The sequence below is a fragment of the Trichechus manatus genome, unplaced genomic scaffold (genome assembly GCF_000243295.1).
Source record: "Trichechus manatus latirostris isolate Lorelei unplaced genomic scaffold, TriManLat1.0 scaffold00106, whole genome shotgun sequence".
In the NCBI taxonomy this organism is placed as follows: Eukaryota; Metazoa; Chordata; class Mammalia; order Sirenia; family Trichechidae; genus Trichechus; species Trichechus manatus.
The window spans coordinates 8,955,483-8,975,953 of record NW_004444042.1 but is presented as its reverse complement, the minus strand read 5'-3'; the positions used below and the strand labels follow the sequence as shown (position 1 = coordinate 8,975,953).

General features: G+C 50.3%; 1 protein-coding gene across 1 annotated transcript in view; it reads left to right on the top strand.

Annotated features, from left to right (window-relative positions):
- LOC105756641 (cadherin-23-like) overlaps positions 1 to 20,471 on the top strand; it is a 271,618-nt gene that overhangs the window by 221,770 nt on the left and 29,377 nt on the right. Inside the window, exon 9 of the mRNA XM_012557511.1 lies at positions 3,089 to 3,167. Coding sequence (XP_012412965.1) covers positions 3,089 to 3,167 — 79 coding nt within the window. The remainder of the gene's footprint in view (positions 1 to 3,088; positions 3,168 to 20,471) is intronic.

Sequence of the window (20,471 nt, the reverse complement as noted above, 5' to 3'; positions counted from 1 at the left end):
ACTTGAAAGAGTCTGTTTTCAGATAAGAAAGCCTGGGAAGCACAAAAGCTAACTGCTTTCTTTACTACTTGAGTATTTCTCGGAGCCTTGACTGCACTAGGAAACCCTGGTGGCATAGTGGTTATGACCTATGGCTGCTAACTAAAAGGTTGGCAGTTTGAATCTACCAGGTGTTCCTTGGTAGATTCAAACTATGGGGCAATTCTACTCTGTCCTTTAGAGTTGCTATGACTGGGAATCAACTTGACAGCAACGGGTTTTGGGTTACTGCACTAAACCAAAAAAACAAAACAAACCTTGCCATTGAGACGATTCTGACTTATGGTGACCCTGTGTGTTTCAGTGTAGTACTGCCCTCCGTAAGATTTTCATGGTTGTGACCCTTTGGAAGCAGATCACTGGCCACTAAAGCCCACTGCAAATCTGCAGGGGAGGGGTGAGGTATATAGGTTTTCCCAAATCTTACATGAGTTAATGCTTGTAAATAGTGCCTGGCCACAGCAATGTCTTTAATAAATGACTGTTATCATTATTGTGGGGTCCCTGGGTAGTGCAGAAAGGTTGGAGGTTCGAGTCTACCCAGAGGCACCTTGGAAGAAAGACCTGGCGATCTACTTCCAGAAAATCAGCCTTTGAAGACTGTTCTACTCTGAAACACATGGGGTTGCTATGAGTCAGAGTCAACTCCACGACAACTGATTTGGGTTTTTTGGTTTATCATTATCCTAACAGGACCTTTTACAGAGATAGTGTTGCCAGGCAGGCAGGGGCACTTTGGAGCCAAAGTACCTGCATTTGAATACTGGCTTCACCATTTACTCCTCGAAGTGGGGTCTTAGAAAAGTTACCTAACTTGTGTGCCTCAGTCTCCTCCTCTGTAAAATGGAAATGAGACTGAGACTTGTCTCGTGGGGTTGTTGCAAGGGTTACCTGAGCTAATACACTCAAAGTGTTCATAGCAGGCTGGGCACAGAGTGAAGAAACAGGACAGCTAAATATAACGTGGGATCCTGGCTTGACTCTTGGACCAGAGAAGAGCATTAATGGGACAACCTACAACATTTGCATATGGGCTGAAGATTAGTCAATAGTATCATGCCGATGTTAATTGCCTGGTCTTGATCATTGTGTGTGGTTATGTAAGAGGTTAACATTTGAGGAAGCCGGGCGGGGGGGACAGGCATAGGGGAATTCTTTGTACTGTTTTTGCAACTTTTTTTTGTAAGTCTCAGATTATCTCAAAATAATTAGTTAAAATGCGGGATGGGGGAAGGATAACTGCTGCTCTTGGTATTTCACAGTTTACCTCACGACTCAAGTCCCTCAGAACCCACTTTGGGAGATGCTAGTTTAACGGCATCTTTCTCCCACTTTGTAACAGTCTGTTTTCTCCAGGGGACCTGGCCAGGGCGGCTGTGCCCGCAGAAGAGGGTCAGGGCCTGCTTTCTGCTCGGCCTGGCCTCTGGGCTGTGTCCATCTCTCCGAGGGGATGTTGCTCCTGAAATGCTCTCACCTTCCCTTAGCCAAACGCCGAGGGGCTCTGACTGCTGCAGCTCTGGGCCCAGGAGAGGACAGGGTGGCAGCTGTGAGCAGCACTGCCCGGGAGGAAGAAGTGGGGCCCTCCCTCTGTTCTCACACATAGACCCCAAGGAGCAGGAGAGGAGGCAATGTGTTCCCCAGGGCCCCATGCCCCCAGGGCAGAGAGCCTGCCTGTCAGAGAACAAGGCTGTCTCAGGAAAAGGTGCTCAGATGAGGCAGGGATACAGCCTGCAGACTCCAGCGCAGGTGTCGGCCTCTGGCTAATGAGTGAGCTAATGGGTAAGAAGTGGAGCCCTTCACTGGACATGCAAATGCTATTAGATATTTCCTCAGAGGGTGGGGACAGGACCTGTCTTGCTCTCCATCACCCAGGGAAAACTGCAGGCCGGGGCCAGACCTGAGGCAGGTACAGGTGGACAGACAGACACAGCTGGCATGGACAGTGATGGGATAGGGCCTGGGGAGCGAAGTGAAGGTCATCCTGGGCCAGGGGCAACTCGGCAATTGGTGGTAGTGGAGCAAGGGATGTTAAGGTCCTCTCATTTGTACATTCAATCAATCAATCAATCGATCAATCACTTGATCAATTAATACTTGAATGTACCCCTTATATGCCAAAATCTTTTCTTAGGAGAATAGTTTATGCCTCAAAGCCTTTGCATGTGCTGTATCTTCTACCTGGAGCTCCTTTGTTTTCATTTCCCCTCCCTGGCAAACTCCTACTCATCCTTCATGACCCATCCTAAATGTTACCTTCTGTACAACACTTTGCGGCTCCTCCAGGTGGACTTCTGCATAGTTTTGTACATTTCCCCATCTGAGCACCCTATATGTGCAGAGCAGCTGTCTGTGCACATCTCCTTGACCCTTCCCCACGGGCTGTGTACTTCCCAAAATCAGGGACCCCTGATTCCCCATCCTGGTAACCTCAGTTCCCGGCCCCTTGTCCACCAGTGCTGCTGGGAGAATGAACAGAGTGTGGGTGCAGAGCTGTAATGGGCATGGTTTGTAGGGCCATGGTGGAGATACTCACTTTGGGGATTTATGGTATATTCATCCATAATTGATCTGTGGTAGTCTCCTTTACTCAGACCCTAGGGAAAACAATGTGCCTTCAGTGGGAACTACCTATGAGGTCCCAGGGTGTTTGCTGTCACTCATATTAAGGTGGGGAAAACAGACCAGAGAGGTGCACAGCAGTTTTGATGGATGGTTAAGACAGAGACTAGGTATCTTGTCTCCCTGATGCTCCTCCATCAGCTCTTCTCCTATGGGTAGTTCATCTGGATGAGAGGAGCTGGGGAAGAGTGGGTGGTGACAGCATCAGCAAAGTTGTGCCTCTTCAAAGGACAATGTGGGGTTTGCCTGGGGGCTTCAGCATATGTCCCAGGGACAATGGGGGCAGCTGAGGCCTGAGCACTTGGTACTCCTTCCTGGGCTGGCCTTGCAGCCAGGAGTCTGCCTAGGGATGGTGCCAGCACATCTACACAGAAAGATAGCAGTCTGGGGGCCGAGCAGCCCAACTCAAGTCCTCCTCTCTCCCACCCAGGGCACGACGGTACGCATTATCACTGCCATCGACCAGGATAAAGGACGTCCCCGGGGGATTGGCTACACCATCGTCTCAGGTAAGGCCCAGGCAGCCCCGTGCCCCCAGCAAGGGATGTCAGACTCTGAGGGGCTAAGGAGAGTCTGTGGCGTGTGGGACAGATGTATGAGGGGACCTGGCCCCAGGGACGGTCCTGGCAGAGGACCCAGGAAGAGGACTTCCTGGGTGGGGGAGGGGGACAGGTGAGGAGAAGAGGCACTGGGATGCCGATTGAGGCTAAAACCTGTGGGCACTGCTTGGGTGGCCTTGGTTAATAGGAGTGTGTACCGTGGTCCAAGATCGGAGGCATCGAGTATTCGGGCCTCTGGGCCTGGGACGGCAGTGGCTCCCATCTAACCTCCTTCTTGGTTTTCCTTTTCTTACTTGATGAAAAGCTGGCAGCTTTTACAAGATTTTAGAACCAATAGAATTGCAACTGTGGCTGATTTCATGCTCTTTTCACAGTTCTGTCACATTTTCAACCATTAGAAATTCATTCTCACCTGGAATGTTGCAGGGGGAGGCATGTAAGCCCTCCTTCCCTGCCCAGATCCCTTGGTTGAACAGGCTAGTGACTGACTAAAGATATGGCTCCAGGTGAATCCCTGACCGTACATCCCCTCCCAGAGGCTGACAAAATGGCGTCTCCATTGGACTGTCCCAGGGCTGGGTGGTTTTGGAGCAAGGGAGCTGGTGAGAGTCCACTCAGGGACTCTAGTTCTGTTCTGCTTCCGGCACCCCATACCCTCTCCACACGTAGCCTCGCTGCTCACCCCACTAGTTGGTGAAGGGCCAGCCTGGTGCATCTTGAAAGGTTAAGACTGATGGCCAGAATGTCAGGTCACCAGGCTACTTTCCACCCTGTTTTCCTACCACACCCTCACACCCCCAGGGGCTGGGAGTAGCATTGTTCGGGTATTTCTGCCTAACACTCAAAAGGCAGCAAGGCATAGTGATTAAGAATATAGAGGATGGAGTCTCTGGAACCAGACTGCCTTAGGCAGGTCACTTAACCTCTCTATGCCTCAGTTTCCTCATCTATAAAATGGGAGCAATGAGAGTACCTATCTCAAGGTGGTTTAAGGGTCAGATGCCTTATATATGTAAAGAGCTTAATTAATGCATGTAAAGTGCTTTGTAAGTGGTGGTTATTACTATTACTGCCAATAATAATAATACGCTTGGGAAGCTAGGGGTTAGCTGGTAGGAACACAGGAAATCAGAGGTATCATGGGCTCTCTGTGACCTGTAGCTGCTGGTGTGACTATTGTTGTGCCTTTAAGCCCAGGGTACCCCAGGACCAGAGCAAATGCCAGACTGACAGGAGTGTGGCTTTGGGCCTCTGCTGCCCACCCCCACCACCACACTCTTGTGTACTTGTGGAAAGAATGGATGGATGAATGAATGTCACCCCTAGGGAAATGGGTTCTCAAAGTCCAGTATGACCAAAAATCACCTGGGGAACCGACCAAAAATGCAGAGTCCATGGCACCCACGGGTTCTCATTCTGTATGTAGATCTGGGAACGGTCCTTCCTCACCAGCATCCCAGGTGGTTCAGATACAGGTGGTCCATAGGCCAGCCCTAGGGGAAAGCCGTTCTGCAGGAAGACAGAGCCCCACTGGGAATTGGACCCCTCCTGGGGTGTGCAGAGGAGGAGGGAGGCCCGTGCTGGTGCTGGTCTCTGTCATGAGTTCTGCAAGTTGAGAAGCAAAGCAAGTGCCTCCCAAGTGACAAGGGGCTTGTGCTGAGGATCTGAGGGAACATCAGTGAACCCTGATTGGTGATGGAGTTGGGGGACCAGGATAAGGTGGTAGCAGGAAGGGCACACCTGGCTGGGTGGGGAGTGTCTCTTCACTGCCTCTGGGCTGGCTCCAGACATGTCCCAATGTGGTTGGGACAGAGAGCAGGGGAGCCAGGACCTGCCTAAGGTCATGCCCAGATCGGGACCTCTGCAGAGATGCTGGGATCCCATCTTGCAGGGCACTGGTCCATTCTAGGTTCCTGCTGGATGCGAGGCCATCAGCCCCAGACTCTCAGGTCCTCTCCAACCTTCAAAGCTGGCTCCAGCCAGCCCCACTTCCTCACCCCTCCCTTTGGAGCAGGAGGCTGGAGGGCCGATCTGCTGAGCCCTTGGTGTCGGCTGGGCTCTGGAGCTTGGGTCTGGGGACAATTGCTTGCAGCAGCATCCTGCGGGACTTCCAAGGGTGTCATCCCCTAGTCCAGGTTCCTAAGTGCAAACCACAAGATGAGAAGGGAGACCCAGGGTGTGAAACCACAGGGAGAGGATGTATGTGGAGGTGAGGGTGGGAAGCAGTAACTTTCAGAAGGTCTGGAGCACTTAGCATAGCTTTATAGGATTCCTACTGCCAGCACAGATGTGCCTTGAGGGCTTTTAGAAAGGATGACAAATGGGTTTCCTCTCATATGTCAACTTTGATTGATTAGTAATGGCTACTTGAAGAAGCTTATGAAGCCAAACAGGCTCAGTGCGGAAGAGTGCAGTATTCAATTGATAGGGTCTGCTCTGGTTGTGCAAAGGGTAGGCACAGCACTTGTGGCAAATATTTGCCATCCTTGGTAAGTCAGTGCTTGCACTGCACTCAAGGGGTGGCCCTCAATTGCTCTCTAACCACCTCAGGAGTGTTAGCCCTGCCCCTACCTTTCCCCCATGTCCCTGCTGGATGGCAAGCAGCTTGAGGAAAGGGTGGTTCTTCTCTTTCTCTCCACTCCCCCATCCTGAGCACCAGCACAGCTGGACTGGCCCCCCACCTGGTGCCTGCTCACCTTCCTCCTAGGAGCCAGCCTCAGTGTACGCTGTTGGGCAGGAGGGCAGAGTCCCCAGGGGGGCAGGTGGACAGCAGCTAGGATTTGGCCTTGCCTCTCGCAATTGGCTGCTAACCTAAAGGTTAGTGGTTCAAACCCACCCAACAGCACTACAAAAGAAAGCCCAGCAATCTTCTTCTATAAAGATTATTGCTGTTGTTGTTAGGTGCTGTCAAGTTGGTTCTGACTCATAGCGATCCTATGTATAAAAGAATGAAACACAGCCCAGTCCTGCGCCATCCTCACAATCATTGCTATGTTTGAGCCCATTGCTGCAGCCACTGTGTCAATCCATCTCAAGTATCTTCCTCTTTTTTGTTGACCCTCTACCATAAAGATTACAGCCAAGAAGACCCTATGGAGCAGTTCTACTTTGTAACATGTGGGGTCACCATGAGTTGGAATCGACTTGACAGCAATGGGTCTGGTTTTGGGTTTGGTCTACTTCCCTAGGCCAGTGTAGACATTGCTGAAAGGAACATTGTCTGCCAAGGGCCTGATCCCACACACCTGCCTCTTGGTAGCATTTGGTTGCCGTCCTCCCCTGGTGGCTTGGCCGGCGCCTGTCTGGCTTGAAGCAGGCGGAAGGGGTGGCTCATGTCCTAGCCTTACCCATGAGGGCATCTTCACAGTTGATGGCCCCGTGCTGACCCTGAGTGCCCAGTGGGACCTGTTTCGGCCCTAGGTGGTCTGGAACCATTTCCTTTGAAGGAAAGACCCACAGGCCTCAGAGGCACCTGGAGCCAGGCCGAGAGTCCTGAGGGTCACTGGTGTTGGTAGCCCGAGTCCCCAGGCATCTTGAGGGTCAGAGAGAGCTCTGTCTGTGATGGGTGAGGCCTGCCCTGTCCCACATAGGGGGCACAGACCTGAGCCCCACTGATCCAGGGCACACAGTTAAGCTACCTAGTTGCTCCGAGGCCCTGTCCCCTCCAGGCCGTTTATCAGCCCTGAAGCTAGGGGAATTTATGTCAGGACACCAGCACTTTCCCCAGTACTAATGACCCCTCTGTTTTGCCAAGAACAAAGAGGCCTTCGGCGGTAAGTTATGGCTCCATTGCCGTCAATTTGTTCTCATCCCCTCCTGGCCAAACTGAGACTGAAGAATGACAAGGTTCTTTTCCATAGAGAGCCTGGCGTGGGCCCCGTCTGCTCTATCCCCCTGTGCCTGCTCCCAGCACCCACTAGGGCTAGTATTTCCTCCAGGGTCAGACCCAAGCGGTTCTCCGGGGCTCTGGGGAGCTCCCATCCCCAGCAGCCTGCCAGCCTGTGGTCTGAGCAGACAACTTCCTCTGGCCTCATCCCTCCCCTGCCGGATAGAAAGCGTCCTGCCTCAAGGAACAGCTACATCCCACCCACCACGGAGCACTGAGCTTAGAGTCCCCAATTGTAAGTTTGAGGCCCAGCTCTGCCACCAGCCAGCAACATGTCTCTCTACCCTTCAGTCGTTATCCATGGAATGGAGTTAATAATCCCCGTGGTGGATAAGATGGTGCTGAGAAGACTGTACCAGTTGCTGTCAAGTCAGTTCCGACTCATGGCAGCCCCCTGTATACCAGTATAACTGTGCTCCATAGAGTTTTCAATGGCTAATTTTTCAGGAGTAGATCACCAGGCCTTTCTTCCAAGGCACCTCTGGGTGGACTCAAACGATCAGCCTTTTGGTTAGCAGCTGAGCATGTTAACCATTTGCACCAGAGCGCTTATAAAGAGCCATAAAATGTAAAGGAACTATTAGGACCCAGGGGTCCATACGGCTCTTATTCATTCATTTTTTTCCTTCCTTCATTTATTTATTGATTGCAATATGGAGAAGTGGTTGAGAGTGCAGGCTCTAGAGCTGACAGTAGTGCCTGAGACAGTAACCACTAGCCATGCTGTCCAATATGGTAGCCCATATGGCTATTGAACTCTTGAAATGTGGTGTCTTAATTATCTAGAGCTCCTATAACAGAAATACCAAAAGTGAGTGGTTTTGAGAAACAGAAATTTATTTTCTCACAGTTTAGGAGGGCAGAAGTTCTAATTCAGGGCACTGACTCCAGGGGAAGGCTTTGTCTTTCTGTCGGCTCTGGAGGAAGTCCTTGTCTCTTCAGCTTTTATTCCTTGGCTCCTTGGTGATCTTCATGTGGTGTGACATAACTCTTCCCCCATTTCTGCTCTCCTGCTTGCTTGTTGAATCTCCTTTATACTCAAAAGAGATTGACTTAAGACACACCCTACACTAATACTGTCTCCTTAACCTAACAAAGACAACCCATGTTAGTATAACCAATACAGGGGTTAAGATTTACAACACATATTTTGCGGGGGCACAATTTAATCCGTAACATGTGGCCAGTCTGAATTGAGACGTGCTGTTTCAGGATTTGGAAGATAGTACAAGAGATTGTAAAACATCTTATTATAATGTTTTATATTGATTTCATGTTGAAAAGATAATGTTTTGGATATACTGGGTTAAATATAAGGAACCCTAGTGGTGCAGTGATAAAGCAGTCAGCTGCTAACCAAAAGGTTGATGGTTCGAACCCACCAGCCACTCTGTGGGAGAAAGATGTGGCAGTCTGCTCCTGTAAAGATTACAGCCTTGGAAACCCTTTGGGGCAGCTCTATTCTGTCCTATAGGGTCACTATGAGTCGGAATCAACTCAATGGCAATGGGTTTGGTTTTTCTGGTTTGGGTTAAATACATTATTAAAGTTAATTTCACCTGTTTCTTTTTAATTTTTTGTTTAATGTGGCTACTAGGGGATTTAAGATTTCATGTATGGCTCACATTCTAGATCTGTGGAAGTGCTGTTCTAGACCAGACTGCCTGCGCTCAGCTTCTACCACTTATCAGTGGTGTAGCCTTCTAAGCGTCAGTCTTCCAGTCTGTAAAATGGAGCTGACACTACCACATGCTTCACAGGGATGCTGTGAGAATTAAATGAGCTGATACGTGGAAGCAGTGAGAAGAGCTCCTGATTTTATACTAAGTGCTCAACACATGTGGACTCAAGTGTCCGCCAACAGTTGACTGGCTGTCTCCTCTGGGCCAAGAACTGTGCTAATGTCCTGCGAGATGGGGGTGACCGAGGCACTGTCTTGACCTGGGGAACCTGCAGTTTGGTCTGGGAGACAGACCAGTAAACGGGGGACTTTAACACCCTGGTGGAAGCTGGGCTAAGCTGATAATTGTTGACATGGAAGATGGCAGCCTCTGGGTCTGTTGATCTGTTCTCTCTACTTGTTTGTATGTTTGAAAACATCTGTAATAAGAAATGAAAAAGGATTCATGGGAGGGGCACCGGGGGCTTGGGGGGCTCACAGAGGAGGGGTCATCTAAGCCACGAACTACTAGTGAGTGGGAATTAGCCGGGAAGAGAGGCAGGAGGGTTTGTTCCAAGCAGAAGGAACAGCGCATACAAGGATGCAAGAGTGAGAGGGCCGCCCACTCAGGGAATGGCAGTAATTCCGCAGGGCTGAGCGCACAGCCCACGGGAGGTCCAGGGAGAGATGAGGCTACAGAGGGAGCCAGAGCCAGGCCGCGCAGGGTCTGCATGCCAGGTTAAGAGTGTGGCCTTCAACCTGGAGCAGCAGGGAGCCATGGGGGGTTCAGTAGGGAGAGACATGGTCAAGTGCACGCATGGCGAAGCTCCCTGTGGGCCAAGTGGAGCAAGTGGGTTAGGTAAGGGCAGGCGGGAGCAAGGAGGCCAGCTGGGAGGCCATCAGAGGGTCCAGATGATAGATGGTGGCAGCCCCAACTGGCCAGCCACAGTTGGGGGACAGAGATAGAGCCAAAGGAGGCCGAAGAGGCAGAGTTGATGGGAGGTGACTGATGGGACAGGTGGGGTCGGGCAAGGGAGGAGCCTAGGACTGGCCCTGAGATGTACCTTTAGAGCCTCGTGGGGCCAGAGAAATCATACTCATTCAGAGAGGCACTGTTCTTACCAGCCAACTGATCTTGATCGAGTTACTTAAATTCTCAACACGTGTTTCCTGATCTCTTCATTGGGGCCAGTGGTATCTTTGTCACAGGGTTATGAAAATAAAAGGAAATAAGACAACTGATAGAAAGTGCCTGGCGTGTGGTGCGTGCCTACCATGGACTGGCACATAGTAGGTCCTCAATACAGATGTCAGCTACTTCCCCTGCTGCCTACCACCCGTCAGGATGCCCAGGGGATGAGCACGTGCCATGCCATCGGATCCTGTATTATCACAAGCCAGGCTCGGCCCCGTGGGCAGCCCTAAAGGCTCTAAGATCCAGGATTCTGCCCTGCCATCCTCTTCCGGCAAGGACCCCAGACTTTTCATCCTTTTTAATCACCTGTCATAGAGAGAGAGTCCGTCTACGAGAGGCTGTAGAGCAGTGGTTCTCAAAGCAGCATCAGTATCACCTGAGAACCTGCTAGAAATGCACATGCTCAGGCCCCACCCCAGAACTACTGAGTCAGCAACTCTAGGGTGAGGCCCAGCAATGTTTTCTCAAGCCCTCCAGGTGGTTCAGATACTGTCTGAATCCTTCTGCCTTGCCCCATTGGAAGCATTTTCATTTTCCACACATACTAGACTGATGAGTTCTGTCATTTGATTCTCTCCTTCCCGTAAATGATGCTAAGCAGACTCTTCTCCAGCTTCAGAAGGGCCCTCGCCATTCTGGGGAGTGTGGATTTGTTAAATGAGCCCACGCTGGTGCTTTCCACTCACTTTCTGCATCCCAGCCACCATCCCAATCCAGACACCCCTCCACTGCCCTCTCTCCAGGCTGAAGAGGTCTCATCTCCTCCCTTGTCAATGCCTGGCAGCCCACATCCCTCTTCCCATCGGAGCTGTCCTTCCCTGGGCCTTCTGCAGCTCTGGAACATCCCCCAGAGTGAGGGAAGGGACCCCTACTTCTTGGGTGCCTGCTACGTGCCACGAGCTCCAGTACCAGTTGCTGTCGAGTCGGTTCCAACTCATGGTGATCCTCTGTGTGTCAGAGTAGAACTGGGCTCTGTTGGGTTTTCAATGGCTGATTTTTCCGAAGTAGATCACCAGGCCTTTCTTTCGAGGCACCTCTGGGTGAACTCGAACCTCCGACCTTTTGGTTAGCAGCTGAGCATGTTAACCTTGTGCACCACCCAGGGACTCCATGTCAGGCGCTAATGAACACAATTTACTCCTCGCAGTCTAATAATAAGAACATATTATTACTCCATTTTGTAGATAAGGGAAGCAAGACCTAGAAAGGTTACATAGATTGCTACCGGGCCACAGAGAATGAATTTGAATGGAAGTTTCTTGGGCTCCAGAACACACCCAATTTCCATGATGACAGTGGTTCTCAAAGCATGGTTTCCACCTGGGAGTTATTAGAAATGCACTTTTGGGCTTTACCCACTGAATCAGACATTCTGGGGTGGGGCCCCAGATGATGCTGACGCTGCTAGTCTGGGGACTACTGTTTAAGAACCACTGTCTAGAAGAGGAGCTCTGGTGGTGCAGTGATTAAGCTCGGCTGCTAACCAAAAGGTCGGCAGTTCGAATCCACCAGCTGCTCCTTGGAAACCGTATGGGGCAGTTCTACTCTATCCTGTAGGGCTGCTATGAGTTGGAATCAACTCAACGGCAATGGGTTTGTTTTTTGGGGTTTGGTCTAGAAGAGCATGTATAATCAACAGGGCAACACGGCCCCAAGGGGGGTGAAAATTTGTTCTTGGGGAGATTGCAAAAAAATATTACTCTTCATGTATAAAGCACAGATATACATCCGGATATACATTATACACACATACAGATATGAAATTTCATGGGGAAACCAATTAGGGAAAGAAAAATCTCTGAAACTATTTCTTAGGGGAGGTGATAATGAAGAAAAACGAAACCACTAGTCTAGAGCAAGGAGTGAGAACATCAGGGCCCCAACTCTTCACTCCCAGCTTGAAGCCCTCACTACCAGGCCACACAGGGGACCTGCCCAGGTGTGTTGGTGAAGGACAAAGTCCTCACTTGCTTCTTTCTGCATTTTACTTTTAATGCTACCAAGAAAGAGGTTCCTTGAAAATGCGTTGAGCTCTTTGAAGGGAAGGCTGTGCTTGTGTGTGTGTGTGTGTGAAAGAGAGAATAATCAGATACAGTCAGATGTGCACAAGCCGCTCACCCCCACATATGCCAATAACTTAACCGGGCCTGGGCCATAGCCTGGTGGGGGGCAGCTATCACAGGAGACCGTCGTGCGAAACACATCAAAGCCCTTGAGATTAAGCCGCTTGGCATTTTTCTCCTCCTGAGAAGTGAAAACTCAGGAAAAGCAGAGCGGCTTGGGAAAGCTGAATCTGACGCCACAGCCCCCGGCGAGGAGTAGCACCGCGGGTGCCTGGAGCCCCAGTGACTTCGGGGCATCCGGCCAGGCACAGGGGGGAGATGGCCGTCTGCCTGGAGCCCAGAGGTGGGCAGGGAGCACAGATCAGAGAGGTGTGGTGGGGCTGGCTGGTGGAAGGCACTAAGGCAAAAGCTGCGAGTTCTTGAGTGAGGCTGGGGTAGGTGGGTGACCACGGGTCATCTGGTGATTCACCTCCTGTGGGTTCTGGAGGGATGGGAACAGGAAGCCTGGGATGAGAGAGGTCTGCTGGCCAGCTCTAGCTGCAGTCTAGCCTTGTGGAGGGAAGACCAGTGGGGTCATTGCGCAGACGTACAGGAGGGAATTCAATAGGCTCTCGTGACCGAGAATAGGTGATGCAGGAAAAGGAAGAGACGAAGCTTCTAACCTGCTGAGTCTAGGTTTCTGGGGTCCTGGTGGTGGCCGTGGCAGGAAAGGGTGCATTCAAAAGGAAAGCCAAACTCTTTACACCTGTGAATGCACCCCTAGATCCATCTCAGCACATGTACCAGAACTCCTCGATCCCTCACCCAGGGGAGACATCGGTAGTTGATCCCATCACATTTTCCCACTAAGCCTGGTGTGGCCTCCAAGCCTTTCTTACCCCACTCTCTGGCAGCCACTAGGCATTCTCTCTCAAGCTGGAACTACTGTGCTGTCCAGGGCTCAGCCCATTTGCGCCCCCCCAGTGGATCTCTTCTTTTGAAATCTCTAGGCACAGAGTCTCTTGAGGGTTTTTTTTTTTTTTTAATCATACAAATCCATTGGCATATTATTTACAGCTCTCTTCCACTACCGTACAAAACAGTGTCACATCAGCACTGAATCCCTCCCCGTGATAACTCCCTGTGTTTCATTCTTCCCCTTGGTCTCCCTGCCACCTCTCCATGGGTGCGTCTCCCTACCAGCCGGCCTCCCTCCTATGGCTTTACACACTCTAGGTTTTGTGATAAACCAGAGGGTCCTTACTGCCCTGCCCCTGACTCCTTGTTCTTCCTTGCCCCTTTAATGAGGCCCCAGATGCTCTTTGTCAGTAACAGTGGCTTGCCCCTCGCTTTCTGTCCCATAAATAACATTGGTCAGTGGACTTTTAAGAGATTTCTCTGTAGCATAGTCGGAGACCCTCACTTTACACACCTTCTCTTTCTCACATCCCCTTCCTGGGCAGCCGTCTCTGTCCCTTGCTCAGGACACGATAGCCTCCTGGATGCTCACCGTACTGTGGGGGCAACCCAAGGCCTGTCCCATAGGTTCAACAGAATCTTCTCTGCTGTGTCTGAGTCCACTCCCAACCTGGGCAGGAGTGGACCTCACAGGACCCTTTAATTGGCCAGCTCAGCTCAGGGAACACCTTCCCTCAGGCTCGCCTGGCGTCTGGCAGACCAAGTCATGGCTGGGGTTCGCTTTGAGCTGGGGGGAAGGGGATTGTTTTGGTCTGGAATCTATGTCAACAGGCGTTTGTCTGTTTTCCTTCTTGGCTTCTGTCTGCTTTTCCATTCATCTCTAAGATATCACATCAAAGCCCTTGTGATTAATCCGCTTGGCATTTTTCTCCCCCTGAGAAGTGAAAACTCAGGAAAAGCAGAGCGGCTTGGGAAAGCTGAATCTGACGCCACAGCCCCTGGCGTGGGGTAGCACTGCGGGTGCCTGGAGCCCCAGTGACTTCAGGGCATCTGGCCAGGCACAGGGGGGAGATGGCCGTCTACCTGGAGCCCAGAGGTGGGCAGGGAGCACAGATCAGAGAGGCGTGGTGGGGCTGGCTGGTGGAAGGCACTAAGGCAAAAGCTGCGAGTTCTTGAGTGAGGCTGGGGTAGGTGGGTGAACATAGGTCATCTGGTGACTCATCCCTGGGGATTCTGGAGGAATTGGACTTCCAAGGGCTTTGAGATCTTCCGAGGATTATGAAGTCATTGTTAGTTGCCGTCGAGTTGATTCCAACTCATAGCAACACCATGTATAGCAGAACGAAATGCTACCCAGTCCTGTGCCATCTTCATGATCCCTGGTATATTTGAGTCCATTATTGCAGCTATTGTATAGTGCCCTCCAGCCTGGGGGCTCACCTTCCAGCACTATTTTGGACAATATTCTGTTTGATCCATAAGGTTTTCATTGTTAATTTTCGAAAGTAGATCACCAGGCCTTTCTTTCTAGTCTGGAAGTTCCACTGAGACCTGTCCACCGTGAGTGACCCTGCTGGTATTGGAAATGCCAGTGGCATAGCTTCCAGCATCACAGCTACATGTAAGCCACCACAGTACAACAAACTGACAGAGGGGTGGTGGACTATGAAATTGTTGTTATTGTTGTTAAGTCCTGTCCAGTTGATTCCAACTCAGTAGCGACCCCATGTGACAGAGTTGAACTGCCCCATAGGGAAATTACTCACCATTTATTTGGTGTTCTTGCTCTCTTTCCTTGGTGTGCCTCAAGTACACAGAACAGATTTAAACATAACTCTTGGCTCTCAGTCAGCTTGGTCCTTACATGGCCCCCTTTTATTTCATTAATTAATTTTCAATACTATTATGAACACCAGTGAACTCAGCCACCAATGCAAGAACTAGACCCTTCCCAGTCCCTGACCTCTGCCTGTATGCCCTGCCTCCACCCACACCCTGTCTCCCCGTTCCCCATAACCATAGCTTGAGTCTTGCATTTTTTCATTCCTTTTTCTTTTAGGAAATATTTTGCCAGATCATATGCTGCTTCAATGTAGTTTTCTTTGAACTTTATAAAAAGGGTATCATGCTATACGTAGTCTCCCGGGAGTTGTGTTTTTCACTCAGTATTCTGTATCCGAGACTCATCCGTGTTGTTTGGCGTAGGTATTGTTTATTTTTACTGCTGTATATTACTCCATCATGTCAAAAAAATACCTGTTTATTTATCCATTTCCCTGTTGCTGGGTGTATGGGTTGTGTTCTGCTGTTACCAACAGTGATGCCACGAACATCTTGTGTCTGTCTCTCTCTGAACATGTGTAAGCGTTTGCCTTGGGTTACATGACCTCACCACAGCCCTGAGTGTGGCTGACTGCAGCCATCTTACAGATGAGGAAACTACAATTCTCAGAGCCGGGAGAGTGCTTAGGGTCCCGGCTCGTCAGTAGTGGACTCAGGATTCAAACCCAGATCTTACTGCTTCCAAAGCCCACATTCTTTCTACCATCCTTCACTGCTCTCAGGAGACTCTGAGTGGTACAAACAGTTAACCACTTGACTACTGACCAAAAGGTTGATGGTTCAAACCCACCCAGAGGTGCCTTGGAAGGAAGATATGGTGATCTGCTTCTGAAAGGTTACAGCCTTAAAAACCCTATGGAGCACAGGTCTATTCTGTAACAAATGGGGTCACCATGACTGAGAATTGATGGGGTCACCATGACTCAGAATTGACTTGACAGCAACTGGTTTGGTTTTGGGTGGGGGTACTATTCTTACTGAGAAAACGCATGGTTCATGTCAACCCGCTGGTCTGTATGACAGACTGGACTCCTAGGACGCATTCAATCAATCAGTGAGTATTAACCAAGTGCCTACTGTGTACCAGGCTCCATGGTAGACCCTGGGACCAACTGTGAAACAGAAGCCACCGTCCCTGCCCTCATGGAACTCAGATTCTAGTGGGGATGAGAGATCATAAATCCATCAGCAAAGACAATGTTTCCTGTTGAGTATCAGGAAGAAAATACTAGGGTAACGGGAAGATAACTGGGGTAAGGGCCATTTATGAAACGGGGTCAGGAAAACTGGTCAGGGGAGATTCCAGCTGCCTGCCTTAGCCTCCTCAGTCCATGCAGGAAGATCCTTGTTGCTCCCACCTCAGAACAGATCTTGAATTATCTTTTTGGAGGTTTGAACCTGTGATGAGCCCCTCCAAGCAACTCAGCTTCCCAGCTCCCTTTTCCATCCGACTGCCTGGATGACTGCTCAGCTTTCAAGGCAGCCCCTAGCCGGGGCTAATCTGAAATAAAAGTTTTTATTTATCTAGCTTGATACCTGATGCAAGGTTAAATCATACAAGAGAAAAAGCAATAAAAGAGAAAGATTAAGCATAAGGCACCGTCTTAGGCATGCCCTTTTGCAATATGGTTACAAAGATATTAAGCCTGAAGTCACCCACAACCCCACACTGCTGTTCACCTGTCTCTCTGGGCTTGGCTGAGCTGGAGCAGGAAGGAGGAAGAGAAGATGGGGTGGGGGCCTAGGAAAGAGTCACCCTGGGGCATCCTGCAGAGAGGATAAGCGAAGCAGATGGAGTTATAGTAGCTCAGCCTATCAGCCACCTTCCACCCCAGTGCGGCTCTGATTCATGACTTCCTGGAGGAACAAAAATGTTGACATCTGCACCTACGTTGCTGTCAGCGTATCCATGTCATAAGTATTTATTGTGTGCCTGCTATGGGCAAGGCTCCCTGGGGAGAGACAGGGTGGGAGAAGCCTTAGTCACAGTCCCTGCCCATGATCAGCCTAGGCTCAAATCTCAGGTTACTTCTTCTGTGTGTGCCTCAGTCTCCTCATCTGTAAAATGGGGATAACAGGGTCATCAGGAAAGATCAATTACTAGAAAAGGACATCATGTTTGGTAAAGTAGAGGGTCAGCATAAATGAGGGAAACCCTCAGTGAGATAAATTGACACAATAGCCACAACAATGTGCTCAAACAAACCAATGATCATGAAGATGGCACAGGACCCAGCAACGTTTTGTTCTGCTTTACGTAAGGTGACCGTAAGTCGGGCCGATTTGATGGCGAGCAACAACGACAACGACATAGGGTTATTGTCAGGGTTAGATGAGTTAAAATAAATAAAGCTCTCACAACAGTTCCAGGCACATGGCAGACACTCGAGAAATGTTACCTATTATTATTAGCATTGAAAACATTACAGCTGGCTCACCACAAACACATATAAGAAAAGATCCCCGGGTTCAGCATATGGATATTAATGGGGTCTCAAAAAATCTACATTTCACTGGCTCATGTCCTTCCTCCCCACCTACGTAGCCTAAGACTTCAGCTTTCCGTAAAATACCCACCAACCAAGTGTTGCAGGGCCCTCAGAGAGTGATTCTAACTGACCTGCCAGGTCTTTTGCTCCTGCTCTCCTTCAGGGTGTCCACTGCACAAAGCAACCTGAAGTGGGTAACTCACCCAGGCCACTGCTGCCAGCACCCTCCACAGCTCCCAGGGCCCCCAGAGCCGCTGGAATGGCCCAGCATCCCCTGGACGCTCCATGACCCTGGAGTCAAAATAGATCCTGGACAGAAATAAGGGCTGTTCCTCTTCCCCACTGCAGGCGGCACTTGGGGTTTGGGCCTCACAGCATTGCTGCTTGAGCCCCTGTGCATGACCCCCATGTAACAGCTTCTCCAGCTCCAGCCTGCAGCTCTTCTCTCTGTAGGGCCCCAGACAGGGCCACAGCACACCATGCTACCCTCCCATCCCTGTCTTTCCTACAAAACCCATGTTACAAAACAATTAGAAGAAAAGAAGGAAGGAAAGAAAGAAACCTTCCTGTCAGCCAAAATATCAGCTACTGAAAACCCACCCACCAGTTCGCTAGACATGTCCGGTGTAGACCCCAGGGAGAACCCAATTGCACAAGTCATTCATCATAGGAGCCTAAAGCATGGCATATGTAATCAATGCTTCAGGAGGTCAGTTTGTTCTCCTTGGGAAAAGCAGACTTGAAGGATGATTTGAGAGACTGTGACAAAGGGCCGGTATTGCCAGCCACAAGGTAGAGTATGAGCACACATTCAGGGGACCCTCCTCTCAAGCCCTAACACTGTCTTGCGAGTTGAGACTCATGTTGGGAGAGCTCTGAATGTCAGGCTCAAGAGTAAAACCAATTGCCGTCGTGTCAATTCTGACTCAAGGCAATCCCGTGTGTGTCAGGGTGGAACTGAGCTCCATGGAGTTTTCAGTGGCTGATTTTTCTGAAGCAGATTGCTAGGCCTCTGGGTGGACTCGAACCTCCAGCCTTTCAGTTAGCAGACAAGCGTGTTAACTGTTTGCATCACCCAGGGATTAAACTAAGGAATAATAATAGCTAACACTTCTTGGGTGGTTAGGAACCAGTCTAAATGCTTTACCTTCTTCAACTCTTTTAATCCTCCCGGTAACCCCATGAAGTAGATACTCTTATTGTTATCCCCGTTTTACAGATGAGGAAACTGAGGCCCATTTGCCCAAGGTCACACAGCTGGTGGGTGGTAGAGCCAGGAATCGAACCGGCAGGCTGGCCGCAGCACACACATTCCTTTACTAGCCCTGGCCTCAGCCCTCCACATTCCTGCCCTGAGGACCTGCCAGGGCTCAGGATTTGGGAATCACCGGATCTGCCTCCAGTCTTGGCTGAACTTCCTGTGCCCCTGTAGCCTCTCTCTGCCCTCTGCCAAGTGCTCTGCCTGAGTCAATTAACTGGCTGCCTCCATTCAAATATTTGACCAATATCCTGGAAACAGAGATTTCAGGGCAGATAAGTTCACACATTGATTGAAGTGAACAAACTTCTCACACAGAATGAATTTATTGCTCAAAGCCTCATTCTGCTGGCCTGCCTCCATCCCAGCTTCCCTCACCAACAAGGTATTTTTTTGGAGGGAGGAGGGAGACAGAATCAGGCTGCCTGTTTTCCAGCTCACTGCCCCTCCCACCCCTTCCTGCTGCCAGTAGTTGAGATTGCCCCTCTGAAGGACCATATCAGTAAAGGCTTTTGAATCCCTGAGAGCAAAGGCTGAAGGGCACTTCAGAACAATATCCAGCATAGTAAGGGTTACTTTAAAGGGGCTGATTAGTTTTTCTTCATAAAGACAGTGGGAGTCCTAAGTGCCAGAAAGAGCAGTTTAGTTGAGACTTAAAAGGAACACTTTGCAAATGAGGATTTGATGCCCTGGGATGCCTTCTGTCTTCCTTAGAAGTCTAGAAGAGTCCCTGGGTGGTGCAAACAGTTAAAGCGTGTGGCTGCTAACCAAAAAGTTGCAGGTTTGAGTCCACCCAGAGTCACCTCAGAAGAAAGGCCTGGCGACCTACTTCCAAAAATTCAGCCATTGAAAGCCCTATGGAGCGCAGTTCTACCCTGACATACATGGGATCGCCATGAGTTGGAGTCGACTTGATGACAATTGAGTATTTTGACGTCTGTAGGGAAAGGAGAGCTGCCCGTTACCCACTCAGCAGATGTTTAGCGAGGGTCTCAGTGAGCCAACCCTTGTACTTGGTGGTCTAGGGGAGACATGGTTATATAAGAGTACACTACTCCGTGGACAGGCGTGGTCAACATGGCGGACTAGTTAGACGCTTCCTGTATCCCTGTTACAACAAAGACCTGGAAAAACAAGTGATTTGATTCTATGTGAACATCTGGCAGCCCTGAACAAGGCAAGGTTAAGAAATCCATCTGAGTCATACCGGAGAGGAAGACCGTTTGGAAGAGGTGAGGAGCGCTAGAGCCGCGGCAGCAATACTGCAGAGACACAGCCACACCGGGCCGCGGTGAAGCAGGCAAACAGCTGTGCTGTGCGCGCGCTTGAGAAGCAGTTTCCACATCAAGAGAGACCCGGCAGCAGAGATTCTGCTTGGACACTCCGAACCAGTGAAGAGCAGCTCCCAAGAGGATAAGTACATGCGTGCACCCTTTCGCGGCGATTTAAAAAAAAAAAAAAAAAAAGGCCATTTGGGAAAAACCTCTCTCCCTTTTACCTCCTACCTCTGCGCTGTGCACCGGATTTGGGGAAAACCTCTCTTCCTTTTACCTCCTCCCTCCCCGCTCTGCGCCGGGAGTCCACTGGGCTGGAAGTAGATCCCAAAAGGCACCCTGACCCATTCTCCTGGCCTTGGAGAGGGAACAAATAAGATGCTGGCTCCCCTAGGCCAGGAACGCAGGGTCGGCACTGCTCCTTTGCTGGCCATAGAAATCAGGGGTCTGCAGACTCTGAGTGCCATACCCCCCTGTACAGACTTGTGGGGACCCATCTCAACAGCGTTAGTCCTCACTACCACAGTACAAGAGGGCAAACATCTGAAGTTTAACTTCAACTGCTTCAGCTGTGAACAGGTAGATTTATGATCTTCGAAACAGCCCTGCCCCTCAAGTAGGCACTTTTATCGATCTGTAGCAGGGTCTTGAGGACTGGTGGTAGCTCCTAAAGTGCCTAGTCACCTGCT